This window comes from Garra rufa, chromosome 1 (genome assembly GCF_049309525.1).
Source record: "Garra rufa chromosome 1, GarRuf1.0, whole genome shotgun sequence".
Lineage (NCBI taxonomy): Eukaryota > Metazoa > Chordata > Actinopteri > Cypriniformes > Cyprinidae > Garra > Garra rufa.
In genome coordinates, this window is record NC_133361.1 from 3,364,622 (window position 1) to 3,382,740 (window position 18,119).

The window sequence follows — 18,119 nt, forward strand, 5'->3', positions numbered from 1 at the left end:
TATAGTTCAACACAATGTGAGCTTCCGAATCGACTATTTTTACCAATAATTACAATAATGAAGGAATGTTTTAAAACATAAAAGACAAACAAGGATGGAATGCTAAAATGGCTTGCCATAGTAGTATGGCAAAGATTATTTAATGCTAAAACGGCTTGCCGTAGCGGCATATATTTTTCGGTTTTAATTGGCATGCACAATAAGCAGAAATGTCATACATTTTTAACGCCTGACGGACCACCCACTAACATTTTCGTCTATTCTCGTCTTGTATCATCTGTCTCTGTTTTAGTCATCAACGAGCCATTTTTATCTCGTCAACATCTCGTTATCATCATGGAAAAAAGTGGCGTCAACGAAATGATTTCGTCATCGTCATCGTTGACGAAAACAACACTGGTTGGTAGACTACGTTCAGAGAGAGGCTCGCCAATGGCGTTCCCCATAGCGTTGATGACGCAGCGTCTCGTTCCCTCAGGGAACCAGGGTTACATACGTAACCCAAGACGTTTTTCTGGTTTATCAAAGGGAGTAAAGGTTTATGATCTGTGAGTAATGTGAAGGATCATAAACTCCTCCCTCTTACAGCTCTTACCAGGAAGAGACTGACGTGTTCTTTCTCCTTTCTGTTACACTGACTCTCTTCTCTACTGAAAAAAACAAAACAATAAACAACCAGCCATCAGTGAAGAACCAGGAGAAACACTTTACAGAAGGATTTTTGTTCAGTTTGTTTGTGAATAGACAGTAGATCTCTGTGATTCTCGTGGGGATTTATATCTCAAACTGTCGTTGAGAAAGTGACAGTAAAGTTTAGATCGCTGGAGCTCAAAGAGTCAAAATGGCTTCACTATCTGAAGATGATTTTTCTTGTCCTGTGTGTCAGGAAATCTTCAAGAATCCTGTTGTTTTATCATGTAGTCACAGTGTCTGTAAAGAGTGTCTTCAACAGTTCTGGAGAACCAAGAAAACTCAGGAGTGTCCCGTCTGCAGGAGAAGATCCTCAAGAGAAATGCCTCCAACTAATCTTGTGTTAAAAAACTTGTGTGAGTCGTTCCTGAAGGAGAGAAATGAGAGGCGTCCATCAGGATCTGAGGAGATCTGCAGTTTACACAGTGAGAAACTCAAACTCTTCTGTCTGGAGGACAAACAGCCGCTGTGTTTAGTTTGCAGAGATTCAAAACAACACGACAATCATAAATTCAGACCCGTCAGTGAAGTGGTTTCATCATATAAGGTGAGAGAAATGAGTTTTAGTTAACTTTATGTTTTAAAGTCCTGTTTAAGAAGAAATCAGGATGATTAGGATGCATTATAGGATCATATCACTGTATAGTCTTCTCTTTCACTGTAATCTGGTGTTTTATGTATTTTTATTTTAATTCTAGGAGGAGCTCAATATAGCACTGAAATCATTACAGGAGAAACTGAAACACAATGAAAACATGAAAGGAAAGTTTGCTAAAACAGCTGAACACATGAAGGTGAGGAAACAGAATGGAGAGTGATTTGGATTCCAGCTGTAGGATCACTATATACAGTTGTGATCTGATATATTTAATATAATGGATTAGTTGATCTCAGATGTGAATGATGTGATCGTGTCGATGTGTGTCGATGGAGACGATTGAAGTGAATGTGGTTTGATTTCAGTCTCAAGCTGAGCACACAGAGCGTCAGATTAAACAGCAGTTTGAGAAGCTTCATCAGTTTCTCAGAGATGAAGAAGAAGCTACAATCACTGCACTGAGGGAGGAAGAGGAGCAGAAGAAGCAGATGATGAAGGAGAAGCTGGAGGAGATGAACAGACACATCTCAGCTCTTTCACACACAATCAAAGACATGGAGGAGATGATGAAAGCCAGTGATGTCTGCTTTCTAAAGGTCTGATTTCAGATGATTGATTGATTGATTGATGATTGATTGAGTTGTTGATGATCAATGGTGTGTTTGTTCTGCAGGAGTTTCCAGTCTCAATGGAAAGGTGAGTGATCTGCTGGTGTCTCTGGTCTCTCTGCTTCTGATCCAAAGCCACTGCAGTTCTGACTCCTGAATGTTCTTCCAGAGTCCAGATCTCACAGCCGGATCCACAGACGCCTTCTGGAGCTTTGATTGATGTGCCACGTTACTTGGGCAACCTGCCGTTCAGAGTCTGGAAGAAGATGCAGGACATCGTCCAGAACAGTGAGTCTGAAGAGTTCTCCTAAAAAAGAGTTTTCTCTTAAAACCTATTCCCAAAGCTGCTGAGACAAACTTTTACTCAGGAATAGAGAGAAGTCTTAAGTTGAGAGTAAGGGGCGGGGTTGAGCTCATTAATATGGATGATGTCAGCATGCTCATTAACTATGCACACTGTGATTGGCTGATAGGGATTTCTCTGTCAGAGATTTATTCATATAAATATTGTAGAGTATGATACTATTTTGCCAAATTCAAATAAAGGTTTTACAATAAAAATTTGTGTTTAAAAATAAAGCTACGTGTCACTAGTTAAACAACTAAATGTTCAGCTAATTGTCAGACTCTTAAATGTGTGCTTCTCGAAAACAATTCGTGGATATATGAATATCCTTTTACTAATAGTAGAATGATCATTTCTGAATGCATGCAAACATAAAAGACAACCAAACTTTATACAAGGACCCTTGCACACTGAGTCTGAATTGTTTTTGTAGGCATTTTTTTGTATTCATCCTTCGAAAAATGTGTCACGCATCAAATTATTGCACACCAGTCACGTAGTAATTCTTCCGATACAAAAAGAAAGAAAAAAGATCAATAAAAAGTCAAATAAAAATGTAGCGCAAAACAATACAAAATGTAATCTTCAAGCAGTGAGGATGATTTTCTTCTTAAAAAGAGAAAAAATAAAGGAAATATTGGGTCCATCCAGTTAAAAATATAAGGAGAGGAAGGAGAGAGTAGTTTTTGTGTGCACCTCCTCAAAGGATCTCTGAGATTATCCCAGCAATTTAAAGTTTAATTAAGAATGTCAGTAAACTTTGATGCTTTGCCAGAATTACTGGAGCCACAGATTATAAAGAAGACCACTAGTTTCTGTGAACTCAAGTGTACAAGGACCGTTACATGATGGCTCTAAACTGTCCAAACACCTCTCAGAATGCTTGCTATGGATGCAAAAAATGCAGAAATGCAGTGTTTGTGATTGAACTTTCAGTATTGATAAATCAGACAGAGAATGACTGACAGTGATGAGAGGAAAATGTCTGATGTGTTTGATCAACAGGACGAGTGTCATAATTCATAATCATCTGTGTTGGGTTCAGTCTTGATCATTATATGAACATCAGAATAACAGCAGCATCTGTTGATTGTGTCTCATCAGCTCCTGTCATTCTGGATCCAAACACGGCTCATCGATCTCTCCTTCTGTCTGATGATCTGACCAGTGTGAGACTCAACTTCAATAATCAACCTGTTCCTGATAATCCAGAGAGATTTGACTGTTATTACTGTGTTCTGGGTTCAGAGGGTTTTAACTCAGGAACACACTGCTGGGATGTGGAGGTTAAACAGAGTTACAGCTGGAGTATTGGAGTAACTACAGCATCAAACCAGAGGAAGAGACTGGGTTTCTTCAACACTGGTGTCTGGTGTGTGTGGTATAATCTGTTCAGAGTGTCTCCAGGTTCTAGTTTTGGTGTTAAACAGCATCTTGATCGTGTGAGAGTGAATCTGGACTATGACAGAGGAACGGTGTCATTCTCTGATCCTGTAACTAACACACATCTACACACATTCACAACCTCCTTCACTCACACACTCTTACCATTCTTCTGTAATTATGATTTATCTTCTCTGAGGATCTTATCGATCAATAGTCAGTAATCTGTAGGTCTGGATCTTCCTGCTTTCATCTTTCATCATGTTTCAATATTTAATCCAGATCACATCAGTAAGAGACTGTTGATCTGAACATCAGACCAGAAAACAACTACATTTATTCATCTTTACAAATGAACAATTATTCAAACACGTGATGAAGGGCTCAAATAAATCATCTTCATCATATCTGACCAATGAGAAACAGTCAGATCATATTTTCTCTAGTGTTATTCCACTATTGATTCAACACATTCTCAGTGTTTGTTGTCAATGAAGAATTGTTGATTTCAGTTCTAGAGATTAATGATCGTTTGTTTCTTGGAGTAAATGGATGTAAAAGGTTCTCGCTGATCCACAATGTTGAATCAAATATGAATATTTACTCTAGAAATACCTGATTCAGCTGTTTATGAATCTGATTCTCAGATCAAATGATGACTATGAATCTATGAAAACAAATATTAATAATCGCTTGTAGAAACTAACAGTGTCATTTATGATTTTCAACCTGTAATTATCCTCAGATTGATCTCAAAGCAAAAAGAGGTGCTAAAGTCAGATTTTGAAATGAAATGATAATCATCTTAATTGAAGTGATGAAGGACTCTGAAAGTCTGACACTAACAGCGTTTAATACTGGAGTGTAGAGCTGCTTTGACACAATCTGCATTGTCAAATATAAGCGCTATATAAATAATGACTTGAAGTTAACACTGCTTTAAATGTTTGAACATGATTAAGAGTTGAAAACATTCAACATTTAGAAGCAAAGAGCAATCAAATGAAAGAGCATCATTCAGAAAAGTCTATTTTTATTTGTGTATCTTCACAATAACAGTGAAGCAGCAAACTTTTGTCAAATAAAGAATGAAGCTTTGTTCAATTTCTTTTTTTTTCCAGTAATTATTCAACCTGATGCTGTTCTAGAGCAGTGGAGGAGCCAGGATGTTTTCATTTTATATTCATTTCAATATGAAACTGTGTTTGACTATGAAATACTGGAGAGTTTTAGTCACTAAAACACAACTGAGTGAAAACTGTACTGTACCTGTTTGCTGATGTTTGACCATGTCTATAGGTTTATTAATAAAGCTTCGCATTTGGATCCGACTCTTCCTTGCTCCACAACAATAAACAGGAGAAATGGAGATGTGATAAAAGTTATCAGTGTGTCAGCCATCATGTAACATGGTCACCATATTTTTAACCACAGTAACCACAAATCAACCATGATGTTGTTACACTAACTATAGTTTAACCACTGTATCTGCAGTAAAACTGTGTTATACACATGGTAGCCTGATCAATACACCCCAAAAAGGCAGGGTTACTACACTTTTACTATAATAAAACCATGGTCTATTTAATGATCAACACTCATAAATGAAGATTAACATGTTCTTACACAGCAGTGAGTGAACTTTGAAAGTATTTATGAAGTTTAATAAAAAGGAGAGGAGTTGTGAGAAAGCTCTTATTAGACTCCTGCGCCTCCTTGTGGATGATCGAGCACATGACCCAAGAAAACATTCACATAAACCTAAATAAATGGCCATCATCAATCCTTATATTAAAATAGAGAACATGCTTAAGTGTCACAGCTCTATGAGAAAGCCTTTCAGACTCAGACTGGAGCTGTTTTAGATGAACTTGCTTCACAAATCAAGCTCTTGAGTCAAAGTCAACATACTGCAACAAACTATTACTGAAACAGCCTAAAACTATTCAGCGCTTGGATTTCAATATGTATAATAAAGACATTTTGTTGATGCACGTAAGAAAATGTTTAATTTATTAGCTTTTTTAATCAAACATTAAACTGATATGTCGGCATGAAAAACTGTTTGCAAAGGTTTTATGTGAGTTAGAAGTGTAGAAGCAGCATGTGCATTAGAGGAAGAGTGATTTTAATCAAATAAAGCCATCTGTCAGATACTCACACACAATGCTGTAACATGTGAACATATGATCAGTGTTGGGGAAACCTACTTTTAAAATTAATGCATTACAATATTGCATTATCCCTAAAAATATAACTGTAATAGTCTAAGTCTAGTACTTTAAGCAGCTGAGTGATGTTTGTAAATAGCGGTCAAAAAACTGTGCACCTTCCCTCCAGAAACAGCTGTTACCTGAGGAAATGTTCCCACCTTTATTCTGCAAGGATTTAACCAAGAGTGACCCCTACTGGACACACATAGACATAACAATGGAAAGCAAAAACTAAAATAGGTCTTGCAGTAACTGATTACGTCTCTTAGTTACTTTTTATGAAATGTAAGGCATTACTTTTGAGTTACTTTTTTAAATCTGGGCAGGGCTTGCTTTTTGGTTTTTATATAAAAAAGTTATTTTACAATCGTAAAACACTTTTACATCAAAAGTGAAATTGAAGGAAATGTAAATTCACATCTGTACAGTAGAGGGCGCAGATTAAACTAACTGCATGAAGAACAGAAGCAGGAGAAGAAAGTTCAATTTTCAAGTTCAAATGTCTCATTATTGATTAGTATGGATGAACTGGATCATCGAAGGTCCGAAGCAAGAACATTGGTTTATAAAATGGGATTAAACAAATAATTGATACTTGTCTTATTTACCGTATTTAATTATTGTAGGTTTGAATAATATTCAGAGTTTAACTGTTTTTATTCATTTTGAGGAATGCTGAATCTGTTTGTGTGCAGGTGAGATACAGGTCCTTCTCAAAAAATTAGCATATTGTGATAAAGTTCATTATTTTCTGTAATGTACTGATAAACATTAGACTTTCATATATTTTAGATTCATTACACACAACTGAAGTAGTTCAAGCCTTTTATTGTTTTAATATTGATGATTTTGGCATACAGCTCATGAAAACCCAAAATTCCTATCTCAAAAAAGTAGCATATCATGAAAAGGTTCTCTAAGCGAGCTATTAACCTAATCATCTGAATGAACTAATTAACCCTAAACACCTGCAAAAGATTCCTGAGGCTTTTAAAAACTCCCAGCCTGGTTCATTACTCAAAACCGCAATCATGGGTAAGACTGCCGACCAGAAGGCCATCATTGACACCCTCAAGCAAGAGGGTAAGACACAGAAAGAAATTTCTGAACGAATAGGCTGTTCCCAGAGTGCTGTATCAAGGCACCTCGGTGGGAAGTCTGTGGGAAGGAAAAAGTGTGGCAGAAAACGCTCCACAACGAGAAGAGGTGACCGGACCCTGAGGAAGATTGTTGAGAAGGACCGATTTCCAGACCAGCGGAAGCAGTGGACTGAGTCTGGAGTAGAAACATCCCCAGGTCAAACCACTGTTGAACCAGAAACAGTGGCAGAAGCGCCTGACCTGGGCTACAGAGAAGCAGCACTGGACTGTTGCTCAAATTTTGCATGTCATTCGGAAATCAAGGTGCCAGAGTCTGGAGGAAGACTGGGGAGAGGGAAATGCCAAAAAGCCTGAAGTCCAGTGTCAAGTACCCACAGTCAGTGATGGTCTGGGGTGCCATGTCAGCTGCTGGTGTTGGTCCACTGTGTTTTATCAAGGGCAGGGTCAATGCAGCTAGCTATCAGGAGATTTTGGAGCACTTCATGCTTCCATCTGCTGAAAAGCTTTATAGAGATGAAGAATTCATTTTTCAGCACGACCTGGCACCTGCACACAGTGCATTACCGCCTCATATCTCTCAAATGGACCATTGACACCCTAACTACAAAATTTCCTGATTACCCTATTAACCCACATTGAATCATCCTTGATTCTTATACCTGCTGAGAGTCTTCATTGAGCTTCATCTGGCGCTGCATGTTCAGCTCCACCCTCTTGGCAGGATTTACATTAGAATAAAAAGAAGAGAAAAAGAAAAGTGTATGCAACATTATATTTCCTACAGTACATTTTAACATGTTCAACTGTTTCATTGACGTCACATATCCTCACAGAGCCCTGTTGGGTGTTTGCTTATTAAATGCATTGTGCTATTCAATCTTGTATTCCCCAATCATAACCTTGTGATTATGTTCTCCTCAGCTCTGCTCCATCCTGATACTCTTCCCTTACCCACTGTTGACTGTATTTGATACCAATGCCTTCCCTTGGTATCAGTGGCCCAATACAGCAGCCATGCCAACATCTTCTTCTTGATAATTGATTTAATTTCTGAACTACTAAGGGGGAATCTGGATGTTGTCACACCCCCGGACTTTCATGTTGGTTTCTCCCATTTTCCCTGCAGTTCTGAGTTTCATATTGGATTTATTAAATGTACGTCTTTTTATTACGTCGTTGTTCGTGTGTTCCTGCCTGATCCGTCACAGATGTCAACTTTGTCTCGTTCTATGGCTTTTTTGGCTAAATTGTCTGCCTCTTCATTCTCTCTCAACCCAATATGAGCCAGAACCCATAGAAACTGTACTTTTATACTGTTTTTTTGTAAATATAATTCTTTGATAATCTCTATTATCAGATCTTGTCTTGTTTCTGACTTCTGCTCAATCCAACTTATTAGAACTGAACATATTATTGCCTCTGATATTTTAACTTCACTAATCCCCCTTAGTGCCACAATTATTACAAACATCTCTGCAGTATACACTGACAAACAGTCTGATATTCAATTATTCTTATTCACTTTTGACTTGGGCATTACAAATGCAGAGCCCACAAGACTTGATTTTGGATCCGTGAAAATGTGCAAATACTTTGACCCCATATATTTCCTTACATCATATACCTCAATTTCATAGGGCCCTTCCTTTTGTCTTCTTTCTAATATGCTTAGATCAACTTTTGTGGCATAACCCACAATGACACTGGGATAAAGGAATTATTGGAGCATATCCAACCTCTCCCAGTCTCATATCTCTTATTAACTTTTTTAGAAGTATGATTTTCCCTCTGACCACTTAAATTTGCCCAATAGGAAACTATGAATTGTTGTCTTCTTATCTAGTGGCATTTCTCTTATAGTTCTACCTGAAGAGCTGAGACTGGAGAGGTTAGACATGCCCCACAACAAATTCTTAGGGCTTGAGACTGAATTCTATCCAATTTAACTAAATTTGATTTGTTTGCAGAGCAGTATACTAAACAGCGGTCCAACAGTCGTCTTCTTCTTGAAATTTTATTGGCGACTGACAAACATCAAAATGGTGTATTTCCCACCAACTGGTATGGAGTGTGGATCAACATGACTTATTACTTTTATTTTTTTGTATATTTTCTCCCACAAATTAGATTTTTAAGAAACTGAAAAATAAAACTATAACACTCAGTTCTTGAGATATTTTACAAAATATACTTTGGTATAAATAACATTTTATTTTATTTATTTTTTTTTAAATTCTGAATGAGCAACCTTCTTTCAATCTCATATTTCTGCATTAAATAATGTTCCACTGTTTTCTCTTGCCCACAATAATCACACCTTCCCGTATCATGTTTACCCATTTTATAAAGTGTACTATTTAACCTTGTGTGTCCAAAATAGTCCAATATTACTATTTCATCTCTCCTGTTTTTCCATGCACTTCTCATCTCTCACACTTTCCTTTGAATTCTATAAAACCACCTTACCTTTTTTCTCCTTATCCCATTGTTTTTGCCACCTTTCCTTCAGTCTTTTCACGATAATATGCTTACTTAATTCTTACTTAAATGAACAGTTAAATTAATGGCATTGTTTTTAACCACTTCTTTTGCTTCTTTATCTGCAGTTTCATTTCCTTGGACACCAACATGTACAAACACCCACAAAAATACTACTGTAACCCCATCAAATAACTGCGCTGATGATGGCCAATGATGGAGAAATAACTGCGCTTATGATGGTGAATGATTTCCAGATCTCGAGAATCACTGTCAAACAGCTGAACTTGTGTGGTAAGTAAGCACTCCCTCTGCATTATAACGTTACTCAGAGCACATGCATCACAGTAATGAGACTAAAATGTTGGCGATTCAAAACGGCAGATTCAACAAACCGCATATTAAAAGAGGCTAGAGCTCCTAATTAAATATATATTTTTATCAATGTGCCAGCTATAGAGATGAGCAGCTCTGTGAAACAGCCAATCAGAGCAGAGCTCTTTAATATTCATGAAGCTTCCAAATAAGGCAATAACAGAGCATTTCATTCTAGGGACAAATCCTAGGGTTGTAAATGGACCTGTAAAACCGTTTCTGAAAATGTTTTGCCCTTTCCTATGCCATATACCTTCTATGTAGATATCAGAGAAGAATTTAAAATATAGTATAAATGCATTCTATGGCACCTTTAAAACCGAACGCACGGATGCAATGTACTGATACATGTCTGATAGTCTCCCAGTTGTTTAAATTCACCAACACGGGTAATTCTGTGTATTTCTCCTTTCATGAGATGCGAAACTTACTCGTGTGCTGTGTGCACTGTGCACTCAGAACACCGGACCAAATTAAGTTCTCTTTTGTGTTGTCAAATTTATCCATATGTCTGCTCCCAGATATTGAGATTTTTAATGTTTAATGAGACGTGCAGCAGAGGTATGCCAACTTATGTTTACAATCTATCCCACAGGATAGATCAATAGGCTATGATACAGTTCATATATGTATGCATCTAAAACCGCGCAGCAGATTCGTTCTGAATGAAACTTCCGAAATCATCCCTCCCTAACCTTTTCATCTCGTTTTTGTTCGTTTACGAAAATGTCAATAGATTTTTGTCATAGTTTTTGTTAAGCAAAACAAGTTGTCATTTCATCATTGTCTCATTTTCGTTGGTGAAAAAATGTCGTTGACGAATAATTTTCATCATAACGAAAAACAAATTAACACTGTTCTAAACTTACTCCCAATTTCTCTCAACATGGCAACCCCAGAGCTGTCAGTCAATACATGGGGAAACTAATCAACTGTACCTCACTCCACAACAAATCCTTTAAATTTAACCGTATTCAGAACAGAACAAGGATAAAATAAATAAATAGGGGGACTGTGTTTTATTTCAATAATGAACACTTCTTTGTTCTTCTTTGTTATCTTTATGTGGTTGAAACACTGAGTGATTTATTAAGGGTTCATGACAATGATCTGTCAGCATACATAAAAGAGCAGCAAAACCTAATTTTTTGATTGAATCTTATCATAAAATTGATGATTGTTGAATTATATTTTTGTAAAAAGCTTGATTTAAGACTGTGGGTCAGTGAAGCACATTCAGAAAAAGTGTCTTGAACTGCTTCCTGAAGAGTCTGGAGAGTCTGGAGGCCAACAGAGAGGAACAGAGACTGTGAAGGGTCTGGAAATACACTTTCTGCTTTAATGTGAATCAGAAAGTACCATTAAATCAGTTTGAACAGATATTAAAAATTGTTGGGATGGTTATTGTTGTAGCACGAACTGAATTGTAGGTGACACGAGCTTGTATACTGTTTTTCAAGCCGGTTAGTGCGAGCCGGAGGAGTTGTGTTCAATAAAAGTAATTCATGCAACTGTGACTGCGTTAACCGTCCATTCTATTAGTAGTATAGGATAGAAGGAAACATGGTGGCAACGGTGCTTTGTTTTTTGAAGAACAGCACAGAGATTTAACAGACACAATGCGAGACAACGGCTGAGTAGTATGGTCGAGAGAGCGGAGAGTTCAAGCGCAACGTGGATGGAAAACATGCTGGGACTGAGACCACCACCAACCCTTTGCTTGGACTCAACTAATGTTAATCTGGTGAAATCATGGAAAACGTGGAAAGAAGAGTTCACACTGTATAAGGATCTTACTTTGGTGGATGCCAGCAAAGAAATGAAACTGAAAGTTTTCAGCTATCTCATTGTGGAGACTAGATGAGAGCTTTTTTTAATCCCCTCCTCATCTCCGGATCGGACTGTAGACTGGTTAATAAGTGCTTTGGATGGTCATTGTAGTCCAAAAGTGAATGAGACATTTGAAAGGTGCCGTTTTTTGTCAAAAATCAGGATTCCGATGAGAACATTTACAAATATGTAACAGACTTAAGAATGCTTGCTAGTACGTGCAATTTCGGCCAGATCAAAGACTCTCTGATCCGCGATAGAATTGTTTGAGGCATAACCAGCTCAGTTTTGAGAGAGAGACTTCTAAGGGAACAGGATTTGACATTGGAAAAATGCTTGCAAATCTGCAGAGCAACAAAGTTGTCAAGAGAAAACAACAGAACAATTGAAGGGCGAGTGGTAGAGGATGTGCTTGCAGTAAAACATGCAGTGAGAAAAGAAGATGGTAAGAGCACAGTAAACTGCAAGTATTGTGAAAAAAATCCATGAAAGAAATAAAATATGAAGACTTCCTGTGTGTAACAGTAGAAACAGTGAAAAATGACAGATGATAAACAGAGACCGCCCTCAAAACTTTTTGCTGCCATGCTCCTAGGAAAAGAACAGGTGAAGTTTCAGTTAGACTGTGGAGCTAGATGTAATATAATACCTGTCAACCTTCTAAACCCAGCCACACAAATTGAAAAGACAGATAAAGTGCTGGTGATGTACAATAAAAGCACACTACAGCCATTGGGAAAAAATGTAAAGTTAAACTGCGAAACCCTAGAAACAAGAAATTGTACAGAGTAGAATCGATGGTTGTTGACGAAGGGTCTGCATTGCCATTACTGGGCAGCAGGGCAGTACAAGCCATGAACCTAGTGAAAGTCCAGTATGAAAACATCATGGCTGTGGACAGTATTGTCACAGAGGAGACTGTTTAAGTTAAAATGTGGAGCATGGATGATATCAAAAAAGACTATGCTGACGAGTTTCAGGGAGAAGGACGTTTGGAGGGTTCAAAGGTAACTCCAGTGAAACTTCCAAAGAGAAGAATCCCTGTTGCGATGATGGCACCACTAAAAGCAGATCAGAGTGATCTTCAACAAAGAGATATTATCACACCAGTAGATTGTAGCACAGAGTGGATTAGCAGTCTTGTCATTGTCATGAAGCCATCAGGAAACCTTAAGATATGCATAGACCCAAGACCACTCAACTGGGCTCTAAAAAGATGTAATTTCCCATTGCCGACAATAGATGACATACTGCCAGATTTATCCAGAGCAATAGTCTTCACTGTATATGACATCAAAAACGGATTTTGGCATGAGCAGTCAAGTTACATGACCACATTTGCCACATCATATGGCAGATATAGATGGCCGAGGATGCCAATGGGCATCAGTCCCGCACCAGAGGTGTTTCAGATTTGGAAGGATTACAAGGTATCTATGTCATCGCTGATGACATTCTTATCACTGGAGAAGGTGAAACCTTGGAAAGAGCAAACCAGGACCACGACATCAAACTGAGAGCTTTGTCGAACATGTGTAGAGAAAAGAACATCAAACTGAATGCAGAAAAGTTTAAACTAAGAAGAAGCAAGGTTCCATACACCGGGCATTTACTTACTGCAGACGGGCTCAGAGTTGACCCTGAAAAGGCATGTGCAGTCAGAGACATGCCACGTCCAGGAGATGTCAAGGGTGTCCAAAGACTTTTGGGAATGGTAATCTATCTCTCTAAATTTTGTGATCACCTATCGGATGGCTGTGAGATTCTGAGGCAGCTAACTCATAAAGGCAGTATGTGGGAATGGCCAGATGTGCATGAGCAAGCAATCATAAAGCTCAAAGACGCTATCACAAAATCCCCAATCCTCAAATATTATAATCCAGAAGAATCACTGACACTTCAGTGTGATGCATCAGAGACTGGGTTAGGAGCTGCTTTACTGCAGAAAGGGGTGCCAGTAGCCTATGGAAGCAGGGCATTGACTTCAACAGAAAGGGGCTATGCCCAAATAGAGAAGGAATGTTTGGCCATCGTCTTCGGTATGGAAAAATTCCATCAGTATACGTATGGGCGAAAAGTTACTGTACATTCCGACCATAAGCCACTGGAAAATATAATAAAGAAACCCCTGCTGAATACCCCAAAACGGCTGCAAAGAATGTTACTGAGACTGCATAGATATGACATCGAGGTCACTTACATTCCGGGGAAGGACATGTTGCTCGCTGACACACTGAGCCACTCTTAGCATCAGACAGCTCAGTAGAAAATGAAATTGAGAGCATAAACATGGTCCATCACATACATATAGCAGAAGAAAGACTCAAGCCCATCAGAGAGGAAACAAGGAAAGACAGGAAATTACAGTCACTGATTAAAGTAATCCAAGAAGGTTGGCCAATGAACAAAAAAGACTTGCCGAGTTACATTGTACATTACCACTCCTTCCAAGAAGAACTGAGCACACAAAGTGGAGTTGTCTTTAGAGGAGAGAGAGTAGTAATCCCAGACCAACTCAGAGGTTCAACACATTCACTCCTCACATTTGGGCATAGAGGGATGTCTAAGAAGGGCAAGGGAATGTGTTTATTGGTTGGGGATGAATGATCAGATAAAGACGTTTGTGGAAAAGTGTGATATCTGCAGGTCAATGGATGCAAAACAGCCGAAGGAGACTCTATGGTCTCATGAATTACCTAGCAAGCCATGGTCTAAGGTAGGAAAAGATATATTCACTTTAGACAATAGAAACTACCTAATCACCGTCGACTACCTCTCTAATTTCTGGGAGCTTGACTATTTACCCGACACAAAATCAAACACTGTCATCCATAAGTTGGAAGCCCATTTCGCGAGACACGGCATCCCGGATGTTGTTATCTCGGATAACGGCCCGCCATATATATCAGAAGATTTCAAAAGGTTTAGTAGACAGTGGGAATTTAAACATAAGACATCGTCACCAAACTACCCACAGAGCAACGGAATGGCGGAATCAGCAGTAAAGAATGCCAAAAGACTGCTGAAAAAGGCAAAAGCTGATGGGAAAGATGCTTGCCTTGCCATGCTTGATCAGAGGAACACACCATCACAAGGGATCAAAGCAAGTCCAGCACAGAGGTTGTTCAGTAGGAGAACCAGAACTCTGATGCCCACCTGTTACAACCAAAGGTAGTTCACACACAACCAAGACAGATTGAAAACAAAAACTGTCAAGCTGCATACTACAACAGACATGCAAAGGATCTAGTTACATTAAAACAGGGAGACAGGGTCCGTGTCCAGCCAGGAGAGCACAACACAACTTGGACAAAGGCGACAGTTGTAAAACCCTTGGACCACAGATCTTATGATTTCCAGTTTGATTCAGGGAACATTCTGAGAAGAAACCGGCGACACCTCAGGAAGGACAGAGTCACACCTGCAGAAAACAAAAAGCCTGCAGACGGAAATAGGGACCCAATGACAGACTCAAACGCAAACAAAGACACTCCTGCCATTGCTGTTACAAAGTCTGGAAGAAAAGTGACTGCCTTAAAGACTATATTCAGTAATCCACAAATATATAGCCTACCTTCGTTCCCGTTTGGGAAATCTAGGAAAAAAGGGCTTACCTCTATATTTGTTCACCTGCAGTAGAGTGTAGGTCTAAGTTCAAATTGAAAGAAAAAAAAGAAAAAAAAAAAAAAAGAAAAAGGGCATAAGGATGTCCAGTAAAGATGACACTTTATTTTGTTATAAGTTTATTGAAATGCATTATTGGAAACATAACAGATACAGACTTGCTGAAATTACAATTAATTTTAAGACAATAAGAACTTGTGGAATTGTTAGTTAAAACAAAGTGAATGTGAATGTATACATGCTGTTTTGCAGTACAGTTTATAAGTGATCAAATTGTTATTTTGAAAAAAGAGAAATGATGTTGGGATGGTTATTGTTGTAGCACTGAATTGTAGGTGACACGAGCTTGTATACTGTTGTTTAAGTTGTTATTGTGTTCAATAAAAGTAATTCACGCAACTGTGACTGTAGCGTCCATTCTATTAGTAGTATAGGATAGAATGAAACAAAAATGAGCCGTGATGTTGATTCAAACCACTAGATGGCGATCAGCAACTGCACACTGAGTCGATTCACTGAACTGATTCACTGAACCGATTCTTGGATGATCAGATCGGACCATCACCAGATCCCTGTGAAACACACACATTCGTACAACAGCAGACACAGATTGAACATCTTACAACATAATCTGTTTGATTCAGCTCTTAAATGATCATGTGATTCACTGAATCGGTTCAATTATCAGTTTGATTCACTCACCTGTTTTCTGTATCATCCTCCTGCTCACGGATTAACAGTGCTTTCCTCTGAAAACACCTGAAAGCAGACACTTGTTATTGCATATTGCCTGTTTATTCAAAGAGATTTTAAAGTTGAGATCAAATTAATAAAATAATCTGTTAAAGATGATAAAATGAATGAAAATGTGATTCATGATGACATGAGCTCTTGTGAACTATAAGATGACTGTAGAATCGTGTTAGAGAGATCAGCCTCGACTCACCTGAAGATCCTTTTACGCAGCAAGAAACAGATCAAACCCAGAAGAACAATGAAGATCAGGACAGAAATCCACCACAACTGATCTGTAGATGTGAGAGAAACAAACATTCAACTGAATACATAAACTGACGAAAACAGCTGATCAATAGAAATGATAAATATATGAAAATAGAAGCACAGAGGTTTACCTTGAGTCACTTCATTCAGATCATCTTACGAAACACAAAGATAACAAATGAGTAAATATGAGAGAAAGTGTATTGAGTGTGAATGAGATGTTTAGTGTTTTAGTGAATAATCAGAGGTTTATCAGCTGAAACTCACCTGAGTTTGGAGTCACTGCAGTTTGATTCCTCACTGAAAAACACATTCACAATCATCATCATTACCTTGAAGATTCACTGAAGATTCAGTTCAACACAGAGTTTACTAAAGTGATTCTCTCACCTCTGAAGATGGTGCTCAGTTTGAACTGTGATGGAAGAAAGATTCATTAGAGCTGCATTAATAGTGTTCATGAAATATTAAAATGATTTAAAAATTAATCATAATATAATAATAATAATAATAATTTCCATCTGTTTACTTATGAAAACCAGTTCTGGAGGTAATGCATTACAATTTTTTTTTTCATGTAACTAGAAAAGTACAGATTGTTTTTAAATTTACTTTTGCAAACAAGCAACTCTGGTTACTTTGATTTCCATGTATTGACTGACTCTTCTATCTCCATGTTGAGTGAAATCAGAAGTGAAGAGACAAAGACACTTCCTTCCGTCTGCGGCTTATTCGTTTCGCGTCCGGTGTGAACGGATCTTTACAGTTGCCAAAGATATAACCATTAGGTTTTGTTATTTAAAAAACAACAACTAAGCAAGCACATCTCAGGTGACAAAAAGTAATGCATTACTTTCCCTAAAAAGTAATGCAATTACTTTTTAATGAAGTAATGCAATATTGCAATGCATTATTTTGAAAGTAACTTTCATCAACACTGGTGAAAACACAAATACTGATAGAGAAATCATTTACTCCTGAAGTATGGCAGTGGATCTCGTGACGAAGTTGATCCACACAGTGAGACGTAACCAGACGATCAGATGAGACAGAAATCACAGGATCAATCAGTTTGTGAGGATCTGATGGAAGTGCTATCAGACGATCATCCTGATCAAATAAAGCATTATTATGAGTTTAATTGTGAATAATGGTATAGTTTGAGAGGACAGAAACACTCTCACCTGTGAGAACCAGAGCTGTTCGCAGTCAGACTGATGGAAGTGAGTGAATCTATCAGCAGGAACTCTGAATTCAAACCCGTCTGTGATCTGAATCTCTGCACACGTCACATTCACACTGCTCTCCATCATACAGAACTGAGAGACAAACAGAGCGATATCTGTGTCAAATAAGCATATTGATGCATGAAGCAAAAATCTCCAAGAAAACATGGTTATTGCAATGCATTTGGTGTTTTGACAATCTGCACCATCCACCGATTCAAAAGACCAACAAATACATTCAAAGATGGCTGCTTTTGTGTTCCACAGAAGAACGTGACGAGGGCGAGAAAATGGTAAAAAAAAAAAAAAAAAATGCAAATGATCATGCAAAGGCAAAATAATCTCATGCAAACTTTTTTGTGTCATGTTTTATTTTTAACCGTGAATCCCCCATTTAGAAGCTGAATTGAACCAGCTGTACATGTGAAACTAAAGCACACAGATAAACACGTGGTGAGTTTCATACTCAAACTGTACACAAGCTGTTGTCTTATGATCATAAGCGATCTATATCTTTTCGAACTGTAAAACTGAGAAAACAATTCTTAGAAAGTTACACGACTCCAGCAGAAAGAAAAAAAAAGCAATGAGTCAATGTGAAAACGTGTCCTTCCGCCATCTTCACACCTCACAGACCGTGAGTCAA

The 18,119-nt window shown here is 38.1% G+C and overlaps 1 protein-coding gene across 1 annotated transcript; it reads left to right on the top strand.

Moving 5' to 3' along the window:
- The first annotated feature begins 3,172 nt into the window (after window positions 1–3,172).
- On the top strand, window positions 3,173–4,322 carry LOC141327672 (nuclear factor 7, ovary-like). The gene has a single exon (XM_073835363.1). The coding sequence runs from the start codon at window positions 3,301–3,303 to the stop codon at window positions 3,847–3,849; it is 549 nt and encodes a 182-aa protein (XP_073691464.1). The 5' UTR covers window positions 3,173–3,300; the 3' UTR covers window positions 3,850–4,322.
- Window positions 4,323–18,119: the final 13,797 nt, after the last annotated feature.

Coding starts and splice junctions, on each gene's coding strand:
- LOC141327672 (XM_073835363.1), top strand. CDS start 3,301: ATGAACATCAGAATAACAGCAGCATCTGTTGATTGTGTCTCATCAGCT.